Consider the following 27768-nt stretch of genomic DNA (forward strand, 5'->3'; position numbering starts at 1 on the left):
TGTATGAAAGCATTCACTGGCAAAGGCTATCAGGCAGCAACTTAGGAAGGCCCTGGGATTGTGAGTTATGGATCAGGACTGGGTCTTGTGCATCCAGAATCTAGTGTTATGATAGTTATCCCTTCAGCTTCCTGAGGGAAAAAAATCCCTCGTCAATGTGGTGGAGTGAGGAATCTATCCTAGGGATGGAGGATGAAGAGCAATCTCATTGGACAATGACCATATCCCCCTTTTTAGTAGCTTCTTCTAAACATAGGCCCCTTCCCTCCTGCAGTAGGCAGGCTCACTTTGCACCTTTAGTTTTTTGTTTTGTTTTTGTTTTTAAATATATGAGTAGATACTGGTTGTTGCAAAGAGGAAGTTAACCTGAAGTAACCTAAAAATGTAAAGAACTGAATGTCCCTAGGAAATGAAGACAGTAACTTGAGAACCAAGTTTGCATATATTACCTGAAGTGAGGTCACTAGGAAATTGGTTTAATTATAATATCAAGTTTTGAAATATCAGGTCCACCTGGCTGACTTTGAAATGATTTCCCCAGCTGTTAGCTCAGCAGTCCCTCCCTGCACACCAACTCCACCCAGCCTGTTGTTAGCCGTTGAAGTGGTGATTGAAATGCATTAGATTGCCCGAGAAATCTAATCTTTGGACTTGCTGCATTTGCTATAAAATATCAGTTTAGGTTTAATAACTTTGAATTTGCTTCCAGTACCCCCAGATTTTCTCATCTGTTTCAAATTCACATTCTTCACTTGGTTGGGTGCAGAATGGTGCTTCTCGCTGATTGGGGTAGAGTGTGTTCTGTGAACATCTTTGCTAGGATGCTCTGGGATTCCAAAGCCATGATTCAGACACTTGAGCCTGTGTCAGTCCCTATCCTTAGGTCCTGGCAGGCTCCGTGTTCCATTCCAGCTGAGCCTTTGCTGGAGTAATTACCCACATGGAGTCTTCAAGCCAAACAATTGTTTGTACTGAGATAGTCTCACTGTTTGGCTCCTAATGAAATAATCTCTTTCCTGCCCTCAATGAAAGCAGCTATTTTTTGTGTCCTCCCTCCCCTATTCAGAGAAGCCATGTCTCATCCACCACTCTTCCAGCTTATTCATAAATGCTTTAAGCAGGGTCTTTGTGCAAAGGAAATTGGCTAGAGCTGAAATATCATAGGCTAACCAGGAGACAAGGAGCATTAAGGACACCCTTTCCCTTGACTTTCTATTTAGGGTATTTAAATTACCTTTGTGTGATTTTCTGTAATAAGTGATCTAAAACTTAAATCCACATAAGCAAAATACTCATACTAGGTTTTTAAAAAGTATACTAAATTAGGCCGGGCACAGTGGCTCATACCTGTAATCCCAGCACGTTGCGAGGCCGAGGCGGGTGCATCACTAGGTCAGGAGATCGAGTGAAACCCTGCCGTCTCTACTAAAAATACAAAAAATTAGCTGGGTATGGTGGCATGCACCTGTAGTCCCAGATACTCGGGAGACTGAAGCAAGAGAATAGCTTGAACCCGGGAGGCAGAGGTTGCAGTGAGCCGAGATCACACCACTGCACTCTAGCCTGGGTGACAGAGCGTGAATCCATCTCAAAAAAAAAAAAAGTATACTAAATTAGTATACTTTTATTGTTGTTGTTACCTAAAGGAGCTCTCAAAAATAAAAGCTGGCCAGGTGTGGCAGCACATGCCTCTAGTCCCAGCTACTCGAGAAGCTGAGGTGGAAGGATTGCTTGAGCGTAGGAGATTGAGGCTGCACTGCACTCTAGCTTGGGCAACAAAGCAAGACCCTATCTTAGAAGAACAAACAAATCCAACAATAGAACAACCACAAATGAGTGAGTGCAGCAAGAGAGGCAGCAGAGTGCTGTGGGAGTTGGAATAGGAAGGAGAAAAGGCTTCATGGGGAAAGTGGGCAGAGCAAGATTTGCACAAAAAGATGTTTTGCAAATAGAGGAAATAGGCCCTGTAAAGCTATTTGTGAGAGACTGTAAGTTGATCAACAAAGTGTAAGTAGTTCTTCTAACTTTTTTTTTTTTTTTTTTTTGAGAGAGTCTTGCTCTGTCACCCAGGCTGGAGTGCAGTGGCTCAATCTTGGCTCACTGCAACCTCCGCCTCCCAGGTTCAAGCGATTCTCCGCCTCAACCTCCCGGATAGTTAGAATTACAGGCGTGAGCCACAATGCCTGGCTCATTTTTGTATTTTTAGTAGAAATGGGGTTTCAGCATGTTGGCCAGGCTCGTCTTGATCCCCCGACCACAGGTGATCCACTGGCCTTAGCATCCCAAAGTGCTGGGATTACAGGCGTGAGGCACTGTGCCCGGCCTGTTCTAACCTTTCTAAGGAGTATTTGCGTGAACAGAATCAATGAGTTTCTTCAAATTAACTTCTGACAATAGTCTAAGCGGTCTCCATTTTCTGATTCGCCCTTTTTTCCAATTCCAAGTTGCCATTATCCATGTAATTGGCTCTAAAGAGAGCAAGCAAATCTATCTTCTCCAGCAGTTTCAGTCATAGATTTTTAGCTGGCTCTCTTTATCATTTGTAACTGAGTTCATTCATATGTTCATTTTCAAGAATTTTTTCCTTCAGTTCCAGAACTCTTTGCTTCCATCCTGTGGTTTCTTGGGAGCACAGTTCTAAGCTTTCTTAAGATAAGTGTTTCAATCACACCATCTACCATTTGCCTCAGAAGTTGTTCTCCTCTTGTGCAGTGTGTTTAGGTGTTTGGGACACCAATCACTAGGGATTGGAAGGATTTTGATGAATCTTCAAGTAACCATGTCTTGAAGGTTAGCCATCATCAGTTCACTCCATGAAATGAAAACTTAAGGGGGTCCACTTTTGCTCTTTTTGGAAGAAGTCTATTGTCCTCAAAGGAAGAGGTGGACCTGTTCAGATTTTTAAGTTTTGTCTTATTCAGTGTTTGTAACATCAAGGGACTGGCCTCTAACGGAAGCAACTGGGGACTTCATTGGCTTATGCAATCAGTCTCATCTCACTGACTTTACAAGGTTCTTCAATACTGGCAGAAAATCTCTTGGCTAGCTCTTTCTCCCTCCTTAAAATGTGTTGGCTCTTTACTATAAAAACAATCAGGCTGGGCGTGGTGGCTCACGCTTGTAATCCCAGCACTTTGGGAGGCCGAGGCGGGCGGATCACGAGGTCAGAAGATCGAGACCACGGTGAAACCCCGTCTCTACTAAAAAAAAAAAAATACAAAAAATTAGCCGGGCGTGGTGGCGGGTGCCTGTAGTCGCAGCTACTCGGAGAGGCTGAGGCAGGAGAATGGCGTGAACCCGGGAGGCGGAGCTTGCAGTGAGCCGAGATTGCGCCACTGCACTCCAGCCTGGGCAACAGAGTCTCGCTCTGTTGCCCAGGCACAATCATAGCAGCACATACCAGAATCTCCTAGGGAAACCCCCAAAGACTTGGGCCTTGTCTCAGCTCTCAGACATTACCACCAAGAGAACTGCGTAGCTTCCCCAGGACCTACTGGAAAGAATTCTTTTTTATGACAATATAATTGACAGATGAAAATTGTATATGTTTACAGTATACAATGTGGTGTTTTGATATACGTGTACATTGATTTTTGTGGCAGTCAGGAGGTCCTCTAGTTGGAACAGGGACTCACCACACCCAAGAGTCCTTCTGTCTGTATCCCATCCCCAAATCAGAAAAAGGCCTGTGGGTCTCTGCGGGTAGTATTCACTCTCTCAGATTTCTCTGTGAGTCAGGAACATGACAAGTGGCATCTATACACAGTTTTAAGAGGAAGTGATGTCATTGTTGGTGTATAGAAGTGAGAAGAGGAGTAATGAGAATTAAAGACCCAGATCACGGGAGAATTTAAGCCATACTTAGAAGTTTGGAGTTCAGATGATGGTGGGGAGTCCAGTGACATAGCTTTGAATGGGGTAATGACATTATCAGAACATATGTTGGCAGAATGTCCTTTTCAAAGCCAACGAAGTCCAAACTAGGATCTCATTCTTTCCCTCCTGAAGTCACCTGGGGAATTGAGTTGATAATAATGATACAGGATGACTGATTGATAGTTCTTTATTCCCAGAAACATCACCTAAGTATACACTAGGTACCTTCCACTGCTGGGAGAGACAACAAGGAAGAGTCACAGTAAATCCCTACCTGTTAATAATAAACCAATGGCCAGGCCCAGTGGCTCATGCCTGTAATCCCAGTACTTTGGGAGGCCAAGATGGGAAGATCACTTGAGCCCAAGAGTTCAAAACCAGTCTGGGCAACATAGCAAGACCTCACCTCTACAAAATAATAATAATAATAATAATAATAATAATAATAATAATAATAAAAACCAAGAAAGTAAGATTAATGTGGAGCCAAATTTACTGAAAGTTAATTGCCTTCCCTTCAACCTTTTCGGAGTAGTTTAATGAATTTTTGAGATACAGTTACTATCTTTTAGAAGAGGTAGATTTGAGATAATCTGGTTAAGGTATATTGACTTGTCAGAGAGGTATATTGACTTGTCTAAAGTCACACAGGAAATTAGTGCTGTAGTTTAGATAATCCGTATCTTTAGCTCTGTAGATAAGAAAGGCCAGTTAAATAACATGAGAAAGATGAAGAGTGCCTCCTTCCTGTCTCCTAGTAGACCTCAGTCTGCTTTCCTGTTGATTTCTTTGTGTTACAGGCTTTAATGTTTTTTGAGAAAAGCCATTTTAAGTTAACTGCTGAATTAGTTTTAGACATAGATTGACTAATCATTTCATTAGTGAGTACTTAGCAGTGTTCTACTTCCCTTAACGTCCTTTTTCTGGTTACCCGGTAGGAAGATAATGTTGCTTTGCTTCATCTCCGTTGATAATCACAGCAGTCTGTCTAATTGCTATGTCTGTTCTATCATTGAGCTCCTGGATTAAGTTGGTTCAGCGGGCTTGTATTTTGGTTGAGTATATAAGTGGCTGCTCTCTTCTGCTAGAATCTCCAAACCTCCATCTTTATCTTGCATACTTTGATATATTATATAAGTATGAGGGGAGTAAAAAGCAGCACCAGGATATCAAAATGGTAGGAAGACAGATTCATGGGACTCCGTATAAGGAAGGCCTCTCTAATAGTCGGTGCCGTCTAATAGACAAACCGACTCCCTTTTGAAATGGTACATAACTGACTTAGCATTGGACAAGCCAAGTGATCACCCCTAGAAGGAGGCTGCATTCAGTGGGAGGCTGGACCCAAGAGGACTTCTAAAGTCCTTTCCACCTCTGATTTTCTAATTTTAAATTTCTTGGTGTAGGATTTACCTTTATTCTCTAACCAGTCTCAGACATGTTTTAATTTTCTTTGTCTCAGACATTTTTAAGCTTAACTTATGCTCTTTTTTCAACTGTACAAATGTGGACAGTGTTTCTTTTTGACAAACGGAAACAACGTTATTGCAAGATGGCCCAGATGGAAAGCGACTTCTCCTGCAAGTGTTCTGAAAGCAGAGGTTGATTGCGTAAGCCTTTATTTTGGTCTCATGGTTCCTTAAAATGTTTATACTTACAGAAGTTCAAAGTTACTGTTATTGTTATTTTGGAATAAGGAACTTGATGAACTCTCTTTTGTGTAGATGAAAACATAGAGGTAAACATACCTCTCAGCAGCCCAAAATAATTTTTCCAAGATCCCACTGGTGTTCCTGTGTATTCTTCCTTTTCAGTGAATCAGAGAATGGAGGGATATAATGAGTGGAACTGAGGTAACTGGCACTAGATTTGTTCTTAAAACAAATACTGCTGCTTTTTTTACTTTGACTTCCAAATTTTGGGTCAGAGTTAATGACAAGCTCTGTCACGTAGAATTAATCTCTTATAAAATCCGAGTTTGTTGATTTAGGTTTTTCCTTATGTGTATGTTGCATTTAACCAGTTTTCAGTGCCTAGTGTAGGCTCCATGAACCGAATTTGATTCCGTGTTTTAGGTTCCTCTAGGCCTAACATCTTCATAGATTGTTTATTTCATTTTACGTTTTCAGGACCATTGAACAGTAAGCAGAAAGGGACCTAAAAATTACTGCAAATTATCTACCGTAGTAGTAGGACTGTAGTAGTAGAAAGAACTGTAGGGCTCATTGTTCACCCAATTCACCACATGGGGATCATTTCTCTACCATCCCTGAGAACTGATTACCAAGCCTCTGTCTGAACACTGCACTAACTGAGATTTTACAATTTCTGGATATGCTGCATTGGTTTTTACACAACCTTAATTGTTAGAAAATTTTTCCCCAGAGGGTGCTAAAATCAACTTCTACTCCTTGGTGCCAGTTCTGCTTTTGAAGCCTTTCCAAAGTAACCTAATCCGTTTTCTGTGTTATAGCTATCCTTTAAGGCATTTGAAAACTTCTCCCTTCTTTCTGCAAAACAGGAAAAATATATACATTTATGTTGCTTATTGATGAATTCATTTAACACACATTTATTGTGTACCATCTTCTGTTTGCTAGCATTGTGTCAAGTGTTTGGGATAAGTGATGAAGGAACATGGTCATTGCCTTCCAGAGCTCATAGTCTATTTAGGACAAGAGAGACCTGTGAGCAACTCGAACAAGATATTAAGTATTAGAAGAACAAAGCATACCCTGGCCTATTAGCGATAGAGAAAGTTAGGGTTTATTCCATTGGAGGGCGTCACAGATGAACTGGATTTTTTTTTTTTGAGACGGAGTCTCGCTTTTTCACCCAGGCTGGAGTGCAGTGGCTCAATCTCGGCTCACTGCAAGCTCCGCCTCCCGGGTTCACGCCATTCTCCTGCCTCAGCCTCTCCGAGTAGCTGGGACTACAGGCGCCCGCCACCACGCCCGGCTAATTTTTTGTATTTTTTAGTAGAGACGGGGTTTCACCGTGGTCTCGATCTCCTGACCTCGTGATCCGCCCGCCTCGGCCTCCCAAAGTGCTGGGATTACAAGCGTGAGCCACTGCGCCCGGCCTGAACTGGATTTTTAAGTTTGTCAAGCAGGGAATGAGGGAGAAAGCCATTCCAGGTAGAAAGAATGGAGTAGTCAAAGAGATTTGAGTGTGCTGCGTATTTCAGAATTATGACTTCCTCAGCATGTGTAAAGTACAAGGCTCTCAACAGACTTTATATATCATGTTAAGGAGTTTCAACGTATCCTGCAGCCAGTAAGGAGCCCTGGATGCTTACGTTGTTTTGTTTTTACGATATCTGTACTGGTTTTTCCCATTGCAAAATTAATAGAAAGCTCATTGCAAACAATTCAGAGAGGATATATAGAGAAGAAAATAAATGTTTCACAACCCCATTATCCAGATATAGTAATAATTTACATATATTCTTCTAGATTTTTTTTCTGTGCATACCTGTATATTTATTCTTTTTTTTGTTTGTTTGTTTTTGACAAGGTCTCGCTCTGTTCCCTAGGATGGAGTGCCATGGTGCAATCATAGCTCATTGCAACCTTGAATCCTTGGGCTCAAGCCATACTCCCACCTCAGCCTCCCAAGTAGCTAGGACTACAGAGGCATGCCATCACACCCAGCTCATTTATTCATATTTTAAACAAAAATGGAATTGTTTCATGTATACTCTTTTAATACTGGATTTTTAAAATTACTATATCATGGAGATACTTTTGTATGAAATAGAGGCTCCAAAATTTTTCCCCGTTAAATGGTGATACCGTAAGTCCTTGATGTAACCTATTGATGATTCTAATTTTCATAAAGATGTAATAATGAACATTCTTAACGTATTTCTTTGTGTACTTGACCTGTTTTTTCCCTGATGAATTCTTACAAGTGGGGTCAAAGGATTTACTTAGTTCTTTTGTTTTTTTGAGATACGGTGTCAATATGTTGCCCAGGCTGGCCTCAAACTCCTGGGCTCAAGTGATCCTCCAACCTCAGCCTCCTGAATAGCTGGGACTACAGACATGTGCCACTGCACCTAGAATACTTAGTTTTAATTAATCTTTAAACAAATGTTGCTTCCCTGCTATGTTCAAGGAACCATGCTATGCCATGAGTATATGATAGTGAATGTCACAGGTCTGGTGTCAGCTCTTGTGGCACGCATAGTTTAGTGGGAAAGAAATCTTAAACAATCAAATAATTAGATAGTAACAAAATGTGGTATGATTTAGAAAAAGTAAAGGGTGGCCAGGCACAGTGGCTCACTCCTGTAATCTCAGTGCTTTGGGAGGCCAAAGTAGGAAAATTACTTGAGGCCAGGAGTTCAAGACCAGCCTGGGCAACATAGTGAGACCCTGTCTCTTTTTTATTTCATTTATTTATTTTTATTTTTATTTTTTTCAGACAGACCCTTGCTCTGTTGCCCAGGCTGGAGTGCAGTGGCGGGATCTCGGCTCACTGCAACCTCCACCTCCTGGGCTCATGTGATTCTCCTGCTTTAGCCTCCCAAGTAGCTGGGACTACAGGCACGTGCCACTACGTGTGGCTAATTTTTTTTTTTTTTTGTATTTTTAGTAGAGATGGGGTTTCACCATGTTGGCCAGGCTTGTCTCAAACTCCTGACCTCAGGTCATCTGCCCGCCTCTGCCTCCCAAAGTGTTGGGATTGCAGGCGTGAGCCACCGTGCCTGGCCCATTTCTTTTTTTTTTCTTTTCTTTCTTTTTTTTTTTTCCTGACTCTTAACACCACTCAATGACCCATCTCTACAAAAATAAAAATCAGCTCAGCATGGTGGCTCATGCATCTAGTCCCAGCTACTTGGGAGACTGAGGTGGGAGGACTGCCTGAGCCTGACAGCCCAAGGCTGCTGTGAGCTATGACCGCGCCACTGCACTCCAGCCTGGGTGAGAGAGCAAGACCCTGTCTCAAAAAAAAAAAAAAAAAGAATGAAGGAAAGAGTAAAAGGTAAATGAAAGTTCATAACCTTTAAAAAAAAGTCCTTATCTTTTAGAGATACATGTTGAAGTATATACAGATGAAATGGTATGATATTTAGGATTTGCTTCAGAATAATCCAAGGTTGGAGTTGAGGGGCAGTGGGTGGGAGTATAGCTGAAACAAAATTGGCTAGGAGTTGATAATTGCTGAAGTTCATGGTTAATTATGCTCTGCTTTTGTTTGTTTGAAATTTTCTGTAAGGTAAAAACCAAAAGAAAGGGTAGAAGAGACTTTACAGTCGGGTTTAGACTGGGGAGCCAAGGAAAGACTCCTTTGAGGAAGAAACATTTCAGCTGAGACCTCGTGATGTATAGGAGTTGGCCAGGCTGCAAGTGGCATTTGGCAGTTAGGGAAATAATTTTTTTTAGGCAGCAGGAGCAGCATGTACAAAGGCCAGCAAGCCCTGAGGAAGGAACATGTTGGTGCCTTGAGGAAATGAAAGAAGGCTGCTATCACAGGAACTGAGAGGCTGCGGAAGGAGGCATGGGCTAGACCTTTAAGACCTTGGAAACTATGTTAAGGATTTTGTTGTTTAATCCAATAGTAATAGAAGAATTTTAAGCAGCACAATGTGGCTTTGCTTCTTTAAGAGCTCAAGTTGGCTGTTTGGTGGAGAATGGTTTTGGTTTGGGCCCAAGGGAGAAGAGAATGTAAAAGTGGAGAGAGAGCTATTAGGAGGTTATTGCAGTGGTCCAAAAGAGTCTGGTGGCTTTAGATTACAGAAATAGTGATACAGATGGAGAGAAGAGATACTGATTTGACAGATATTTTTGTCTTGGTGATGTGGGGGCTGAAGGAGAGAGGTTTCATGATGCATAATTTTCTGACTGACGCAATGGAATGGATGGAGGTGTAGTTGACTAAGATGAAGAAAAAAGGAAGAGGAGATTTTGTAGCAAGAGATTGAGAGCTTAGTTTGGAATATGCTATTCAGAAAATGTGCACCAATTTACGTATCTACCTTTGTGTATGAGACTACATGGAAGGTTTATATGTAGAGGTGTGATCTGTACAGATTTGTGTTTTAGAAAGATTATTCTGGTGGGATTCTGAAGACTAATTGCTTGTTAGTCTGTGAGCTTTTTGAATTGAGGAATCTCATCTTTATTTTCTCTGCCTTTGTATCCCCAGTACTTAGCAGGCAAATTGCTTTGCACATAGGTACACAGTAAATAATGTTAAGAGAACCAATGCTGGTCGGGCACGGTGGCTCACACCTGTAATCCCAGCACTTTGGGAGGCCGAGGCGGGCGGATCACGAGGTCAGGAGATCGAGACCATCCTGGCTAACACGGTGAAACCCCGTCTCTACTAAAAATACAAAAACAAAATTAGCCGGGCATGGTCGCGGGCGCCTGTAGTCTCAGCTACTCGGGAGGCTGAGGCAGGAGAATGGTGTGAAGCCGGGAGGCGGAGCTTGCAGTGAGCAGAGATCGCGCCACTGCACTCCAGCCTGGGCGACAGAGCGAGACTCTGTCTCAAAACAAACAAACAAACAAACAAAAGAACGTATGCTTATAGGTGAGACATGAGGAAGTCTAGGTAGAAATGGATAGATTCTGGAAAAGTTTCCAAGATAGATTCCACAGGATGTGGGTGGAAGATGGGAAAGTTCTCTCCCTTCGCTTAGCCTGCCCGTTGAACTTTTTGACAGGTCCATTATGCCAGCAGGTCTAAATATAGGTGGCCATCAATTTATCAATGTTTTTTCCTCCTCAATATTTATTTGTTTGGAACTCCATAGATTATAACTCAATGATGTAATTATTATAATATTAATAGTAGCTTGAAGTCGTCCATCATGCTAGTTCCGCTTTTCTGTCTGCTGAGTTGTCAATCCCAGAGCCCCTCTAATCCTGGCAGCTTTGGTGGTGGAGGAAGTTTCAGCAGCAAGAGGAATTTGCAGCAGTAGTTACTCGGTATGTAGAAGCTGTCCAGACGTTGAATATAAGTTGGATATTACGTATATGCTTTTCATTTTACAAATGGAGACATAAGCCCTAGAGAAACTTGTCAAAATACAGGCAACAGGTCCATGTAAACCCAGGTTTTTCCGATACTGAGCTGGTACTTAGGACAGTTGATTTCTTGAGTGATTAACCAAATCCATCTCCATCTACTTTTCTCATTTTCCCTGATCCCTTATTGCAGAGTGATTCTATATTAGTTTTAGTATTGCTTAATGCTGCCCAAGCCTACTCTTAGGCTCCTTTTGAATATGTTCACTTATGTGTGACCTTGTTCTTGTGCCAATCACTACCAGTTTACATCACTTGTCTATCCTCTTTGCTTTCAAAATTGTTTGGCATATTGCCTCTTAGCATCTCTTTTCAATTTAAATTTCAAAATGGCATCTTTTATATTTTTTTCCTTGACTGCCATGACCAATGTGTATTAAACAATTGGTTTATCTCTTTTTATTGATACATAATTAGATGTACATGTTTTCAGGGTGCAAGTGATATTTTGATACATTCACATAATGTGTAATAACCAAATCACGATAATGCTATATCCATCACCTTAAACATTTATCTTTTCTTTATGTTGGGAACATTTGAATTATTCTCTTCTACCTATTTTGAGATATATGGTAGATTATTATTTACTATAGTCACTGTACTGATTTATTGAACACTAAGTCTTATTTCTTCTAACTGTATTTTTGTATTTTTTTTTTTTTTTTTGAGACAGGGTCTCGCTGTATCGCCCAGGCTGGAGTGCAGTGGTGTGATCTTGGCTCATTGCAACCTCTGACTCCTGGATTCAAGCAATTCTCCTGCCTCAGCCTCCACAGTAGCTGGGATTACAGGCGCGTGCCACCATGCCTGGCTAATTTTTTGTATTTTTAGTAGAGATGGGGTTTCACCATGTTGGCCAGGCTGGCTAACTGTATTTTTGTACCCATTAATCAACCTCATTTATTCCTCCATCCGCCTACCCTTCCTAGCTTCTAGAACACCAATTTACTCTCTCTTCATGAGATCCACTTTTTTTTAACTCGCTGACATTTGCAGCAACATGGATGGAACTGAAACAATTGGTTTCACTTGCATTTTTGCAAGTTTACCAGATTAAAGTAGGCTGGCATTGTAGCAGCAATACCAGGTACTGTGGAATCCAAGTACCCACCACTTAGGCTGACAGCCTTGAGCCTTCTTTCTTTGCCTGTATAATGGGGGCATATGCAAGCACAAGGGCAGGGTGGGGGTGTGTAGCAGAGAAAGGGAACAGGTGAGGGTTTAAAAAGTGCCTTTTCAAGAAATATTTTAAGAGAAATAAAGGAAGCTGCTTAAAATTTCATGTTTTCCAGAAGACTTTGAAATTGGGTCTAGGGTAAATTTCTTCTCTCTGATATTCAGTTCATTTTAGTTCTGATATTTTGGGACCAGAACTCATATTCCTTTCTAAAAAGAAGCACTCTGGCTGAGCGTGGTGGCTAATGCCTGTAATCTCAGATCTTTGAGAGGCCAAGGCGGGTGGATCACCAGAGAGGTCTGGAGTTTGAGACCAGCCTGGCCAACATGGCGAAACCCTGTCTCTACTAAAATACAAAAATTAGTAGGGCGTGGTGGCACGCGCCTATAGTCCCACCTACTCGGGAAGCTGAGGCAGGAGAGTTGCTTGAACCCAGGAGGCGGAGGTTGCAGTGAGCCATGATCTTGCCTCTGCATTCTAGCCTGGGCAACAGAGTGAGAGACCCTGTCTATAAAAAATAAAATGAAATAAAAGTAACTACACCATTTCCCCATGTTTTCAGCCATATAAGTAACGTCTCTTTTATTTTTCTTTTCTCTAATTTCAGAATCTTTTATGAAACATGTAGTTATTCACTAATCTAGTGGCTCAAAACTAAAAGAGACTGAGTATCTGGGATATAACTGTCACTATATTCACTGGGAAAAGGTTTCAGAAGGGATGTCAGGTAGGGATTTGGCGGGGAGAAGAGGCTCTTCTCTGGCTTTTCATGAAAATATAGTTGCCTGTGTTTCTGTACTGAGGCCTTGTCAGTGGCTTCAGAGTCACCCCAAGGCTCCAAGTCTTAGCCTTGCATTCCTCAGAAGCAAAAAGACTTTAAGTACTCTGGAGTGGGAGCTGTGACAGTGGCTTAGATGATTGGGAATTGCCTTTTCCCATCTTAAGGCCAGGAAGCAAACAGTGTAACATTTCACAGCTGACTTTTAATTTTTAATGAATGTGTTTGGCTTCTGACTTTGTTAGCAAACAAATACATCTTAACTTGTCTTATGAATTCCAGACTCTGGAATCTAGAGCAAAGGAAAAATGCTTTAAGAAACATGAAATATTAACTTGGTGCCATTTTAAATCTTATATAACTTAGATCTTATTGGAGTTCCTTTATGAAAACTGTAACCTAAAATGGATATACAGCATGCTAAGAAACCCCGTTTACATCAGTTTAGGGTTTTCATTTTGTGTTTGACGTGACACTCTCCCGCCTGAAACAAGTGTGCAAATCGTTTTTGTGTTTATTAGATACATGGCGGACCAACTATGTAAATCCATCTAGGAATGTGAAGGGACTAAATATCTTTTTAGAAGGTAAATCTGAGCTTGTGATAACAATAAGGTATTGGGATAAAATTTCAGGCAGAGAGCACCGCCTGGTGGTAATAAGGAGAATGTGAGCCTTCTGTTGCAGTATTTGCCATAGTAAAGAAGTGATATCTTTGTCAAAAAATTACATTCTTATTTGTAATAATCATGAATTCAAATTTCTAAAACTAATTTTCTGCCACACGATTCTAGCATTCCTTCATTAAAACTGCTGTCAAAACCTTCAGGCTGGCCAGGCACAGTAGCTCACACCTGTAATCCCAGCACTTCGGGAGGCTGAAGTGGGAGAATTGTTTGAGGACAGGAGTTCAGGACCAGCCTGGGCAACATAGTGAGACCTAGTCTCTACAGTAAATAAAAATATTAACCAGGCAGGGTGGCACACGCCTATAGTCCCAGCTACTCCAGAGGCTGAGGCGGGAGGATCGCTTGAGCCCGGGAAGACGAGGCTGCAGTGAGCTATGATCGTGCCACAGCACTCCCTGTCTGGGTGACAGCGAGACTGCCTCTAAAAATAAAAATTAAAAAATTAAAAACCTGCTAGCTAACCAAATAATTGTCTGTGTCCCAAAGAACTGAAGTCTTGTGCTCGTTGTCGTTCCAAGCATAGGCCCTGTTTATCTCTGTAGAAGATCAGTGTCTTTTCACCTCTTTATTGCATCCTCTAATTTTTATGTCACACTTATTTTATGTGGTAAATTTCTGCCAAGTGGGATATGGAGAAGGAAGTATTTCTGATTTTTTAGTAAGTTTTTGGCAGGTTTCTTATGAGTCATTTTTTTTTCCTGGGTGAAAATTATGAAGAGGAGTGTGATAAGTTTTCAGAGTGATTATTAGGATGAGTAACACTGGCAGGGGATGGGAGATTCTGTAACAGTTTTGAATTAAAATTCATATTTGAGATCCCTTTTTTGTTGCTATAAGCATCTTTATTATTTGGCAATCTTGAAACAAGATACTTCAGTAGTTGGGTAAAGTAGGAACATCAGCCTAAGGGGAAAGGATCCTATTTAGTTAATGCGCATGCATATTTTATAGGCCTGGGGTTGGGGGAAGGATAAACAGTTTCAGTTACAGGTTGAGCCACGGACAAGCATGCCATATCTATCTTTTTTCCTGGTAGGAAAACCGAATACAGGCCACCACTAAAAAGTGGTGAATACAGGCCCATCACCACTAAAACGTCTCTTGGGAGAGGACCGTTTATGCAAGGTGCTCGGCCAAATAGAATATGACATGGCTTTGCACTCCTGGGATTTTTCTTAATATAAGTGACAGTCTTATAACATCTGCGTTTCAACACTCATATTAGCAGACACTGTAAAGAAATTGTACCATGCACAGATGCCCACGTATTATATAATTCTGTTTATAGTAAATGTCCAGAATTGGCAATCCATAGAGATAAAAAGTAGATTCATAGTTGCCAGGGGCTGGGAGGAAGAGGTGGGAGAAACTGGGTAGTGCTAATGGGTTTGTGATTTCTTTTGGACTAATGAAAATGCTCTGGAATTAGATAGTAGTAATCATTGCACAACTATGTGAATATACTAAAAACCACTGTATTGTACACTTAAATTTAAACTAAAGAAAAGCTGACACATTGAGGAATGAGCAGAGTCAAAAACAGGTGGTTATGGTAAAAATTCTTTCACTTACGTTCTAGCAGAAATGTCTGATAATCTAATATTGTAGTTTAGGCCTTCAACGTTGTAATTTGTACTTTATTGCCCTGTTCCTGACTTTCACAGGGCCGCGATGGGCCTCATGGAACATTGGTGTGTTCATCTGCATTCGATGTGCTGGAATCCACAGGAATCTGGGGGTGCACATATCCAGGGTAAAGTCAGTTAACCTCGACCAGTGGACTCAAGAACAGATTCAGGTACTTAGCCCGAGAGTGAGTCAGCTGCTCCCATATATCTGTGTAAAAGGAATTCCAGATGAATTTCAGTCAAACCTGGCACAAAGGTGAAGTCAAAGGAAAATTTAGTTGTTAAACACTTAATGTCAAATTCTTGTCCCTTAACAGAAGTTTTTATTCTTTCTATTTAAGATACCAGTTATTCTACCTTTATTTTACTTCCTTAAAAACAGAAATAGTCTATGGTCTAGGATTCCATGGGTCCACGAAAGTATTAAGAGGGATCTTTGGGTGATTTTCTAAGACTCTTAGCATTTGCAGGTCTAAAATTTATAGTTTCAAATATTCACTTTTGGTCGGGCACAGTGGCTCATGCCTGTAATCCCAGCACTTTGTAAGGCTGAGGTGGGTGGATCGCTTGAGTCCAGGAGTTCAAGACCAGCCTGGGCAACAGAGTGAGACACATGTCTCTACAAAATAAAGAATTAAAAAATTAGCTGGGCCTGGTGGTACGTACCTGTAATCCCAGCAGTTTGGGAAGCTGAGGTGGGAGGATTGCTTGAGCCCAGAAGTTGAAACTGCAGTTAGCCATGATCATGCCATTGCACTCTAGCCTGAGCAATAGAGTGAGACCCTGTCTCAAAAAAAAAAATAATAAAAATTCACTTTTTAAAAAAACCTCCAAATCATAGACTTACAGAAATATTTATTGCCAAAATGCATACATGAATCTTTTTTTTTTAGACAGGGAAAATATTTTAATGGTACATAATATTAAGATAATATCCATTTTTGTAAACTCATCATTTCTGATTGTTAATATATCTTTAGACACATACAAACGTGGAATTAGATAACATTTGAAATTTCAAAAATTTTAAATAAATTTAAACATAATTAACCTTAAAAGTATATTAAATAAGACAATGTATATATTATATTTATTGTTATCATCTTTAAAAAGCTGTAACAGCTGGAATGCATACATGAATCTTGCATGCTGTTAGCTTGGTGGGCTTGGAGTGAGACTCCTAAGTTAATGAGTCTGGCTGGCCTAAGAGCTGTACCTTGATATAGCTTCATTATTTTTTATTCTCTTCCTACATTGAAATGCTTTAATTTTAATTTTTTCTTTCTTGGGAGTAAAAGGGAAGCCCCCCCGCCCCCCAAGTCCAATTGCTAAAGTTGGTAATGGAAATAAGAGGTTACTCTTAACCAGAAAATGGCTTTAGAAATTGCTTTAGACTGTATTTATAGATGTATTAAAGGTCTAAAAAGGTGAGTTACATTTTTCAGTTACACTTTACTCTGTTTTATGAAGGAAATTATATGCCGTGGAGATATTTGGGAATTTGGAGATTTAAAAAGCTCTTGGGATTTATCCCTCCCAAGTGTTAAGGAGTCTACTTAAAAGCCTAGTGGGAAACACATTTATTGGAATTGATTAATAGTATAAACTCAGAATGATAACACTGATCATTGCCTGCCAAGTAGACATTTTAATTGGCAGCTGTGTATCTAAGACTTTCAAATGAGATCTTGATTTATTACTGAATTACATCTATCTTGGTACACAAATATTTCAGTAAAAGGAACCTATGGAGTAGGGGGAAAGACAGCTTGGGGCAAATGACTGGGAAATCCTAGTAAGGCAGAGAGAATCATGAATTGGAAATCAGAATACACAAGTTTAAATGTTGCTTCTGACACTCTCTAGGTTGGTTCTTCAATTGTATAGTAGTGGAATTGGGCGAGAAGTTTTTCAGTTCTTTCTTGATCTGACGTTCCATGTTTCTACGTTCTCTTTGGTCACAGTGCATGCAAGAGATGGGAAATGGAAAGGCAAACCGACTTTATGAAGCCTATCTTCCTGAGACCTTTCGGCGACCTCAGATAGACCCGTATCTTTTCTGGAGCAACTTAGAAGGCTGAGTGGTATTTTGATGTTCGGGGAGAGTCAGACAAGACTCCAGTCCTGTAATGTGACTGGGTCGTCTCTAGTGGATTAGTCAGTGTCCTTGCTTGTCCTCTGTCCTGCAACCAAGGTGCACAAAAAGCATATGTATTTGTGAATGTCAGAATTGTCATATGGTGTCACTTGAAGAAGACTCACTGGAATTAAGACTGCAGTGATTTCACTGTGAATTCTTCCATAAAGTTATATCTCCACTAGTTTATTTTGGATCTCTGAAACTATTGTTTGATTAAAAAGAGTAGTTCATTGTGCTCTGTTAACCCTGGCAGTCAGCAAAATTGCCATTCATTTTTATCATCTTTTTATGTCTTGGGTGAAAGAATTAACTGTTGTTTACCAGTTTATCAGTAACCAATAACTTTCTTCCACCATCTGTTCAACAGAGGATAGCACCTAGGACACAAAACCAAATCCCTTAATGGCAGTGCTTCTCAAAATGTAGTTTGTAGATCATCTTGTTAAGGTTCTTTTTTTTAATGAGTTCAGGTGGAAGCTGTTAAATGCAGATTTGGGGACTTGCAGAAGACCCACTGGTCAGAATTTGGCAGTGGGGCACAAGAGTTTATGTTTTTAAGGGGCACTTACGTGCCTTTGTTTGAGGCCTATTGACCTAAGTGCTTTAAAATAGACATTTGACTGCTTTACCTATATTCTAGAACAGCCACAGATGTATAGCCACCTCTAATGTCAATTTGAAGGTTAATTCCACTTGCTGCTATCATCACACTGAAGGGAAAGCATAGGAAGTAATGATTCCCTGCTCTAACTGTGAAGGAGGCATTTCAAGGTTTTGGTCAGAGAAATTGCATATGAAGAGGCAGGAGCCACGTGGGGAAACCAGGCAAGAGGGAAGGAGGAGAACAATGCTTCCTGGAACACAATTGACCTTCTGTCTTCTTGCCGTTTGAGAGGCTTGTTGGATTCATCCTTAATAAGCTTTTTGCAGAGCCGTCGAAGGATTTATTCGAGACAAATATGAGAAGAAGAAATACATGGACCGAAGTCTGGACATCAATGCCTTTAGGGTTGGTTATACATCTTTCAAGTTTTGTCCATAATAAGTAATGTGCTTATTAAATCAGGCCAGAGAACACGTTGAAGAACTGCTACCAAAACACTCCAAAACCATCTTTTAAAAAATGCATAAGTAGACCAGGTGTGGTGGCTCATCACCTAATCCCATCACTTTGGGAGGCTGAGGTGGGAGGATCACTTGAACCTAGAAGTTTAAGACCAGCCTGGGCAACAAAGCAAGACCCCCATCTCTACAAAAAATTTAAAAATTAGCCAGGCATGGTGGTATACATGCCTGTAGTAACCAGCTACTTGGGAGGCTGAGGTGGGAGGATCACGTGAGCCAGGGAGGTTGAGGCTGCAGTGAGCTGTGATTGCACCACTTCACTCCAGCCTAGGCAACGGAGTTTGACCCTGTCTCAAAATAAATTTTTAAGCAAAAGTAAAAAGTGCCAGTTACTGAGTCAAGACCATGAGATATCATGAAACAAACTTCTGCCTATCAGTGAATTCTTGCCTTAATCTGTCGTTAGAAGGTGTTAGTGATGATTCCCAATTTTGCATTAGTTCTTGGGATGGACATGTTGCATATACTAGATCAAATAAAACAGTATATGTGTATATGTACTGCAGATATATCTATCTACATAGATATATACACACATATATACTGTTTTTCCTGTAAATGAAATCAGCAAAAGTAGGTGTAATTAAATCACCAGAGTTTCCTTCAGTTTGACCAATGTATATTTCCAGCATTACCTGCTGATAACCAGTGTGTTGGTGGACTGATTGCCAATGGGACCCTTGTTTCTGAGAAGGGTTTCAGAGGCAGACTGACTACCAGTTGCCAAGAACACATTCCTTCCTAGGCATGTTTAGAATCTGCAATACAGTGTATGATAACTAGGACAAATGTAACACAGGGGGACAGACAGCATGGTTTCTGAAAGAGGAAAATATGCCTAACTAATGACAACTAATGGAGAACCAATAGATATGACTATTTAGACCTTTAAATAACCTTTGACAAGATTCTACAGAAAATTCTCTTGGGAATAATTGGCTATTTATCTAGTCACAGAAGTATTGAGAGTAAGGGATTCTCTACTTCCCGCGCAGGTCCTACCTATCTATCATCTATTCTAGTTATGTAATCATGATATAATAGCCAGTGAAATCACTGCTTGCACCGAGCTCCAAGCCCTTCTGGGTAATTAAAAGTTAAGCTAATTGGAATCCACTTCAGACTGATCTTATGAAGCTGTGTGAAAGGAGTATTAACTGGTAGGTGAATTTCAACACAGGCAAGTAAGTGTAAGGTAATACATGTAGTTAGGTAAAAATGATTCCTTCTCAACTGTGTATGAAGGACTCTTACCTTGCAGTCATCCAGAAAAGGGACTTGTCAGTATCATATCTGTGCCAAGAAAGAATCCAGTGTGCAGCTACAGCTTGGATGGCATCATCAATAACAGTTTAGAACCCAAGCATACACATTTCCTTTTATTTGTAGAAAACCGTGGTCTGTCTGCCCAGCTCTGTTCATTGTGCCTAAGGATATGAACTCAGATGAGGTCAGCAAAGGGTATCTGAGATAATTCAGATGATGAAGGAGTAGAGTTGCTATTTGTACACAGCTATTGTAGAAGCAGCAGCTCTGCCCTCAGGGTATTCATGATTACGTTGCTGGTATACTGTACCCATGAAAGCAAGCCTGGTTACTGGATGTTTTTCTTAGGAAGGAAATAACCTCCCATTTACCAAAAAGCTATTTCAGAATTTGTTATTTAATGTACTTAGATTTTTTTCATATTTTGTGAAGATCTTTATGCCAATAATTAGTATTTGCTAAGTGAAGACGTTTAGTATCAAATGAAAAGAAACTGGCTTTGTTAAAAACTTCTTTTTATAATGGACAGATAAAACATTTTTAACTTAAATGAAATGTCTGTGTTAAATACATACACTCTGTATGAAAAAGACAGCTGCATGTATTGATTATAAAATTATTTTAGAGAAAATGAAAATTAAAGTGAAATATCCATGCATACTCTCACCATCTTTGCTAATAATTATCTTCTTGGTGTGTTCCCCTTTTTTTCTGTATAGTTTCTTTTTGGAGGCATAATTATAATACAGTTATGTAGACTTCTGCCTTCATTCCACTTAACATACATTTCTATGTTGCTTATGTAGTGTTTATAATTTTTAATTGTTGCATCATCCTCCAGTGAGTAGCTAAATCACTAAAAGTAATCATTTATTTTACCATTCCCCTTATGTGGCATAAATGTTATTTAATTTTTTTTAGCACAAATAATTCTGGGGTGAACTTGGTGCATTTAACCTTTTTCATATTTTGGACTATTTTCGTAAGATACATTACAAGATATGGTATTATCTAGGTCAAAGGATTTCAACATTTGTCTCTTCCTAGTTTTGCCAATATACTTTCCAGAATTTGTACCATTTTACTGTCTCTTCTCAGCATTGTATAAGAGTACTGGTTTCACTTCATCCCTCCCACCATTATAGAAAGATCTTTCTCCCTGCATAAAGTGCATTTTAAATTGCATTTTTTATCACTGGCAAGACCAAACATGTTTTTCATATATATGCTATACTCTGTATTCTTAAGGTTACTTTGTGGTTTTGTTTTACATTTAGATGTTTATTTGATTTTAAAACTTAATTTTTGTTCTTCTAATCTATAAACTTGAAATTAAGGTTTATTTTCTGACTATTAAAAAAATGAATATTGGCAGGACCTATGATTGAATTTATGATATCACAAAGGACGTAAGCTGAGTAAGATGAACTTATTCACTAGTATACCAACATGAGGGGAGACCTCTCAAAGCATGCGCAAATTAAATTTGGGGCACAGATGGGCAGCATACTGGTAAAATGTTTTAGCGTCTGTACATAGCCTCGACTGCAAATGTCAACAGTCATGAGTGGGTTAGGAGGGCGGGCGCCTAAGGTGTTTGGAAGACGCCTCGTACAGCATTGAGGCTAATGTGGAAGAGGTCACCTCTCATGCTGCACACCAAGACACCGCCCCCCAAGCTTGTCAGTCACTTATGTCAGAATCAATGGGGATTGGAGGTGTCCTTTTCAGACACTTGGAATTAGGATTTATCGAACTATTAGTCACCTTGGGCCCTGTGTTCTTTGTCTCGTTAAATCATTATAGAAAGAAAAAGATGACAAGTGGAAAAGGGGAAGCGAACCAGTTCCAGAAAAAAAATTGGAACCTGTTGTTTTCGAGAAGGTGAAAATGGTAAGTTGGGAAGTATTTGCACTGTATGGACAGCCTCAGGTATGTGTATATTTGTGAAAGGGAGAGTAGGAGGCCTCATGGTGAGTACCATTGCACCATCACAGCTGGGGCTAAAGGGTTCTGCATCTGGCGTGGATTGCCTGCTATCATTTCTGCTCTTATTACCAGTTGCTGCCTAAATCTGCTCTGTAAGAGCTTCTCTTTGGGGCCAGATGAGAACTCAAGAAATGCTTCTGTTCCATCTAAGCAAGAGGCACATTCCAAGCCAGAATGCCGAGGCTGGGGGACACCTTCTGAGCAGATGCTATTTCCACATTAGTCCTTCCCTTGTTAGACCTTCTGTGCCCCACTTTCCGATTTCAATGAGGAACAGTCCAGAAGTGAGGCCATACTAGTCCATTTTAAATGATCCCTTCTTATATTCTTGCTTTGTCATGTTGAAACAGACACCCTTCTTTTTCCACAGGACATATTGTGGCTGTAGTAGTAGAATCTCTAATATAAAAGCTTGGAATCTTGGGAGAGAGGACTTTACTTACTATTGCTTAAGGAAGAGTCTTTTATCATCGTTCTGAATCACATTGTCTGTGGACACAATCACTAGTGATATTGGCAGAGTGAATTAGGTAATCTTTAAACCGACCTCCCTTTTGGTGTTAAAGTAAAAGGTTTTCTAACCACTGGGAGATTTGCTGGCTCTTGTACCATCAGATACCTACCTTTATTCTTGGCTTTTCCTGGGACCAAAAACTGCTGCTTCTGTTGGATCCCCTGTTCTGTGATTGTCTTGGTTTCAGAAAGATCTGTCTCTTTAGGACGCCAGACAATCACAGGCAATATCTTTGTTTTTCATTTTAGGTTTGGTTTATGCACTTCTGCCTCCTGACTTGATTCTTTCACCTAATACTTCCTGAGTTTCGTTTCTTTGGTAACTGTCTTTGAATAACAGCAGCCCTACCCACAAGAACACCGTGGCTTTACAGTGGAGATGGGAAAAGAGTTCAAAACCACCTGCTTATTTCTTTCTGTAACATATTTTCACCTTAGCCACAGAAAAAAGAAGACCCACAGCTACCTCGGAAAAGCTCCCCGAAATCCACAGCGCCTGTCATGGATTTGTTGGGCCTTGGTAAGAGTTGGACTTTTCAGCTTCCATGTTCTTAGAAATTTTGATAAATTCTCAGTGACCCTGGAAGATAGGTAGAGATGGGATTCTCCAGTTTTGTCTTCATTGCTAAGACTGTTCTCTCACATTCTTCCTGATCTGTTTTACATCTGAGCAGTTGCTCTAAGGAAGTGTTTACTGTGACACTTTTCAGAGCGACAGTGTGATGTAGTGGTTAAGAGCATGGCCTTTGGAGCCAGTGTCCCTCTGTGTTACTTACTGTCTGTGTGACCTTGGGTAGTTTACTTAACCTCTGAATGTTGCTTTCCTAATCTGTGCAGTGAGAATGAGTCTCTACTTCAAAGGTGTTGTTGGAAGGATTAAATGAGATAATGCCTCTAAAGGTCTTAGCCCCGTGCCTGGCACATACTGAGCCCTCCATAAATGTTAGCAGTTTTGCGAAACAGCACCTTTGAGCCTCATGTCACTTCCCTGTACTCCACTCCCTGCCCCCATTCCTTTCATTTTTCAGATGCAACCTGTTTCTGAGATGGCCTGTGGTCATTTTTCTCCAAACCTTTGAAATCCTGAACTAGTGATTCTGCCCTTTCAGAAAGAAAGCCTATTGTCTGCCTTTCACAGCACTGATGGTTGCACTTTGTTTCCATCCGCTTCTGCTGATTGAGGTTATTGGCTACTTAGGCTTCTAATTTCTGTACCTTTCCTTGCTCTCTGAAAATGAACCCTCCATACCTTGCCCTTCAAATAGCCAGAAGGGAGCCAGCCAGCTCCCAACTGTGGTGCTGAAATACCCTTCAGGCCTGGGCGTCTGCTGCCCTGTGCCTGATAGCTGGGCTACAGGCTTCCCCAGAGCACTCTGGGAATGTGGGGTGAAGGCTCTTTGAGAAGCCCTGTCCATGCTAGATGGTTCCAGAAGTCTAGATTTCTAGGTCCATGAGCTTATGGGCCACGTTTGCTTTTTGTCTAGAATAGAAGGAAGGCATGGGCTTAATAAGCAGTGCTGCATCTTAACTTCGATCTCTCTTTCTAGATGCTCCTGTGGCCTGCTCCATTGCAAACAGTAAGACCAGCAATACCCTAGAGAAGGATTTAGATCTGTTGGCCTCTGTTCCATCCCCTTCTCCTTCAGGATCCAGAAAGGTGAGTCTTGTGGGCTCCTCGGGATTAAAGAACATTCTGAAATGGGTGATTTTGATATCTTAATCATGGTACCACGTCATGCTTCCTTGGTGGAGTTGGACTTTGGTTTTCTTGATTCTTCATTCTTCCCTTAACATTGTGTCATTTGTGTCACAGTCTAAGATTGCTGTTCATGCCATTTTTTCTCCTGCTCAAAAAGGGTGGGCCCTTTGAGTTGCCTCACTGGAAAGTGTGTGATACTGTGAAGGCTGATACTTGAGGCTAGCTCCTCGGCCTGAGTTACTGCCAGAAAATTGTAGGTAGGAAAGACTTGAAACCTTTATGGCTACCGTTCGTGAAATGGCTGCTGTGTCTCAGGCACAGTGCGAGGTGGTTTTTGTATATCATTTTGTATATTTCATTAATAATTTCACTCCTTCACCACAAACCTACAAAGTGGAAATTTTACAGATGTGGAGACATTAGTTCGTAAAAGTTATGTGACTAGCCTCTGGTTATACTAGTAAATGGCTACACTGGAATCTAAACTTAGTTCCCTCTGCTGCATCATTTGTTGTGGGCTGTTTTGTTTGTTTCTTCCTACCAAATCACATGTTTTGATGAAAGGAAAGAATTGTAACAGAGTTTAATTATCAGGTGTGTTCAGATATTTGAATGGTAAAAATGTCAGGAAGCTATTAACTTGAGCCATGAATTCTTATTGCAGGTGTTAGGAGCAGCAGAGAGGGAAGGGAGACCCTTAAAGAGACTCCCATGAGAACCATTTCAATTCTCCCCCTGCCCTCTTTGTCCTAAGGTTGTAGGTTCCATGCCAACTGCAGGGAGTGCCGGCTCTGTTCCTGAAAACCTGAACCTGTTTCCAGAGCCAGGGAGCAAATCAGAAGACATAGGCAAGAAACAGCTCTCTAAAGACTCCATTCTTTCACTGTATGGATCCCAGACGCCTCAAATGCCTACTCAAGGTAGAGTTCCTGGGTGTCATGGCCGTGTGCCAGATAGAGACATGAGGGCTTCCGTGCAGGAATTATTTATTGTGACAGAGGACAGTTGCTTTGGGGGCCAGGATGTCATACACCAAACAAATCTGAACATGACCAACGTATCAGCAGTTTGAAATTAATATAACTCAGAGTCAAACTTCTGTGGAGTCATACTTCACACTTTGGTGAAGTCTAGCTCAAGGTCTGGATCTGGACCCTAAAGGGAAAATGGCTCGGTCAGCAGCCCATTGGTAAGCCATAGCAGGCCTTGTAGGGACTCTAACTACTTTGCTGTGTAAAGAGCATTGTGAGTAGAGTAATCCTGAGAAATTCCAGCTGGATAGGGGTAGCCAGGGAGAGTTTGGGCTGACTTTATGGTTTTCCCTCTTTAACAGACCTGTATGTGTGTTTTCTTGGCAGCAATGTTCATGGCTCCCGCTCAGATGGCATATCCCACAGCCTACCCCAGTTTCCCCGGGGTTACACCTCCTAACAGCATAATGGGGAGCATGATGCCTCCACCAGTAGGCATGGTTGCTCAGCCAGGAGCTTCTGGGATGGTTGCCCCCATGGCCATGCCTGCAGGCTATATGGGTAGCATGCAGGCATCAATGATGGGTGTGCCGAATGGAATGATGACCACCCAGCAGGCTGGCTACATGGCAGGCATGGCAGCTATGCCCCAGACTGTGTATGGGGTCCAGCCAGCTCAGCAGCTGCAGTGGAACCTTACTCAGGTAAGCTACCCCATTTTACTTGCAGCAAGAGTTTTGAGCCTTCCTCAAGTTTTTCTCACTTTGTACCTCTCCACTATCCTTTGAATCCTTTCCATGTAGATGAGGTAATGCCAGAGACATTGTTAGGTTTGCTTTTTTTTTTTTCCTAGGAGGTCTGTCTAAAGTCAGACTTTCTGAAGAGTTCTGGGCTCCTGTAGAATAAGCCCAACTGCCTAAATCTGAATCTCTCCACACATTCTCTAAAGCAAAAACAGACACACACAAAAAAACCCTATACAAACAATTAATGCAGATATTCTCACAACAATCTCATTTGGTAGACAGAATACTACAAGGTTCAAATGGCATGGCAATGGGCATATAAACACCAAATCTAGCAGAGCCAGCATCACAGAGGAGACTGTAAAAAGAGAAGATGGAGCAGGGGCCTAGCAATAACACCACAGATAAAGTAACCCCCCAGAAGGAGAAGGACCTACCCTCATCAAAGACGTACTGAGAACAGGTCTGAGATATGGTAGATTAGAACTCTGTTGACTTGGAGGATCAAAAATCAGAGACTTGAGATATATAGGAGTATAGGTAGTAACCTTGGGAAAGCATTGCTTCTCGGGGAGATGGGCATGGCCTAAAAGGAGGAGGTACCCTTTGGAGGACTGTTGGTGAAGGGAAAGAAAGACGCAAGAAATGGAAATGAGAATCACAAAATCAAATACACACCTTCTTCCCTCTTCCAAAATAACCACTTCACTAATAAAAGATGGTGCTCTTAATCTAAGAAATTTAGTAAGCCTCCCCAGACCTTCACACCTATTATTGCTGACTGAGAAAAAAATGAGACCTTACAAAATAAACCAACATGGCAGCTGACATTTGTACCAAACTACTACAAGAAGAAAATGGAAAATGAAAATCAAAACATTTCATGTAATGAATATTCTCCCTCAAAAAACAGTCATGAAGCAGAAGAAAATTGTTACACAATCTACCAACAATCTGAATTAAATGTCCTAAAACAAACATTTGTAGATGAGACAAAACACCTTAAATCAGAAATTCAAAGACTTAAAGCCAAAATGGATGAAAAACTGAATGTTGTGAAATGAAAGTTTACAAAACTCAGAAAAGAAATTGAAGAAAAAGCCAAAATTTTCGTATAAAGACTCAACTACAAGTTAGCTAAAGAACAGTAGATTGAGCTGAAAATATATTCAGCATTGAGGAAAGGCATGAAACAGCTGAGAGAATGAAAACTAAATATAGAAAGGAGTAAAAAGAATCAGATGGAAATTAATATGGAAGTTAGGCAAAGAAAACTTACATATATTTGGAGATGCCCAAAGAAATAAAGACAAAATAAATAAAATATGGGACAGGATTAATGTGTTTAAAACTATAACACCAGAAAACATTCTAGAAATAAAAGACTTGGATATAATATGGAAAGAGCCCACTGTGTGTCTGGGAAAATTGACCCAGAACAGTCAACTCTAAAACATATCCCAGCAAACCTACAGACTTTAAAGAACATTCAAAATGTTTAGGGCTCCAACCTTTTCCATACCTCCTGCCCGCAAAAATCTGTCACTTAGAACAAACACAAAATACCCAGGTTGACATCAGACTTCCTAATAGCAAAATACAAAAAGAATAACAAGGAGAGTAGTATCTTAAAGACACTCAAGTGTGTGCAAGACAAGACAAGCATTTTACAGCCACGCCAGCCAAGCTATACTTCAGTATCAAGGCTGTAAAAAATAAATAAGCAAGAACTCAGGGAATATCACACTTACAAGACTTTCCTGGGGAATCTAACAGAAGATAAGCTTCATCCACCCAAGAGATGACTGGGGTCCTTTTCATTTTTGGCAAAAGAACTGATGGTGAGAATTGAATGTTTAATTGAGAAATCTAAACTAAAACAAAGGTGGTGACAAGGGTTGCAAAATATACGTTATATTCTGACAAACAAATACAACTAAAAATGGAAGGAGGAGGGAGAAAAGTTGAATAATAAATATTGTATGGGAAATAAGTAGAAATCAAAGGATGTAATAAGCTGACAAACCAAATCATGGAAGCTTGAATAAGGGAAAAGGAGACCAAGGACATTGCTAAAAAGTATTACTATAAAGGTAATCACTAGAACAAACATGTGAAATGTTCTGAA

At 40.6% G+C, this 27768-nt stretch overlaps 1 protein-coding gene across 4 annotated transcripts in view; it reads left to right on the forward strand.

The window, feature by feature from the left end:
* SMAP2 (small ArfGAP2) overlaps positions 1–27768 on the forward strand; it is a 48664-nt gene that overhangs the window by 16847 nt on the left and 4049 nt on the right. For 3 of the 4 annotated variants that reach the window (XM_032160409.2, XM_058443182.1, XM_032160411.2), the window contains exons 2-9: positions 15228–15361; positions 17156–17241; positions 18262–18340; positions 21529–21615; positions 22663–22744; positions 23772–23881; positions 24678–24843; positions 25282–25598. In XM_032160409.2, coding sequence (XP_032016300.1) covers positions 15228–15361; positions 17156–17241; positions 18262–18340; positions 21529–21615; positions 22663–22744; positions 23772–23881; positions 24678–24843; positions 25282–25598 — 1061 coding nt within the window. Of the gene's footprint in view, positions 1–1666; positions 1989–15227; positions 15362–17155; positions 17242–18261; positions 18341–21528; positions 21616–22662; positions 22745–23771; positions 23882–24677; positions 24844–25281; positions 25599–27768 lie in introns of those variants that run through there. The other variant, XM_032160416.2, reaches the window with a different exon arrangement.

Source organism: Hylobates moloch, unplaced genomic scaffold, assembly GCF_009828535.3.
Source record: "Hylobates moloch isolate HMO894 unplaced genomic scaffold, HMol_V3 SCAFFOLD_8, whole genome shotgun sequence".
NCBI classification, from domain to species: domain Eukaryota; kingdom Metazoa; phylum Chordata; class Mammalia; order Primates; family Hylobatidae; genus Hylobates; species Hylobates moloch.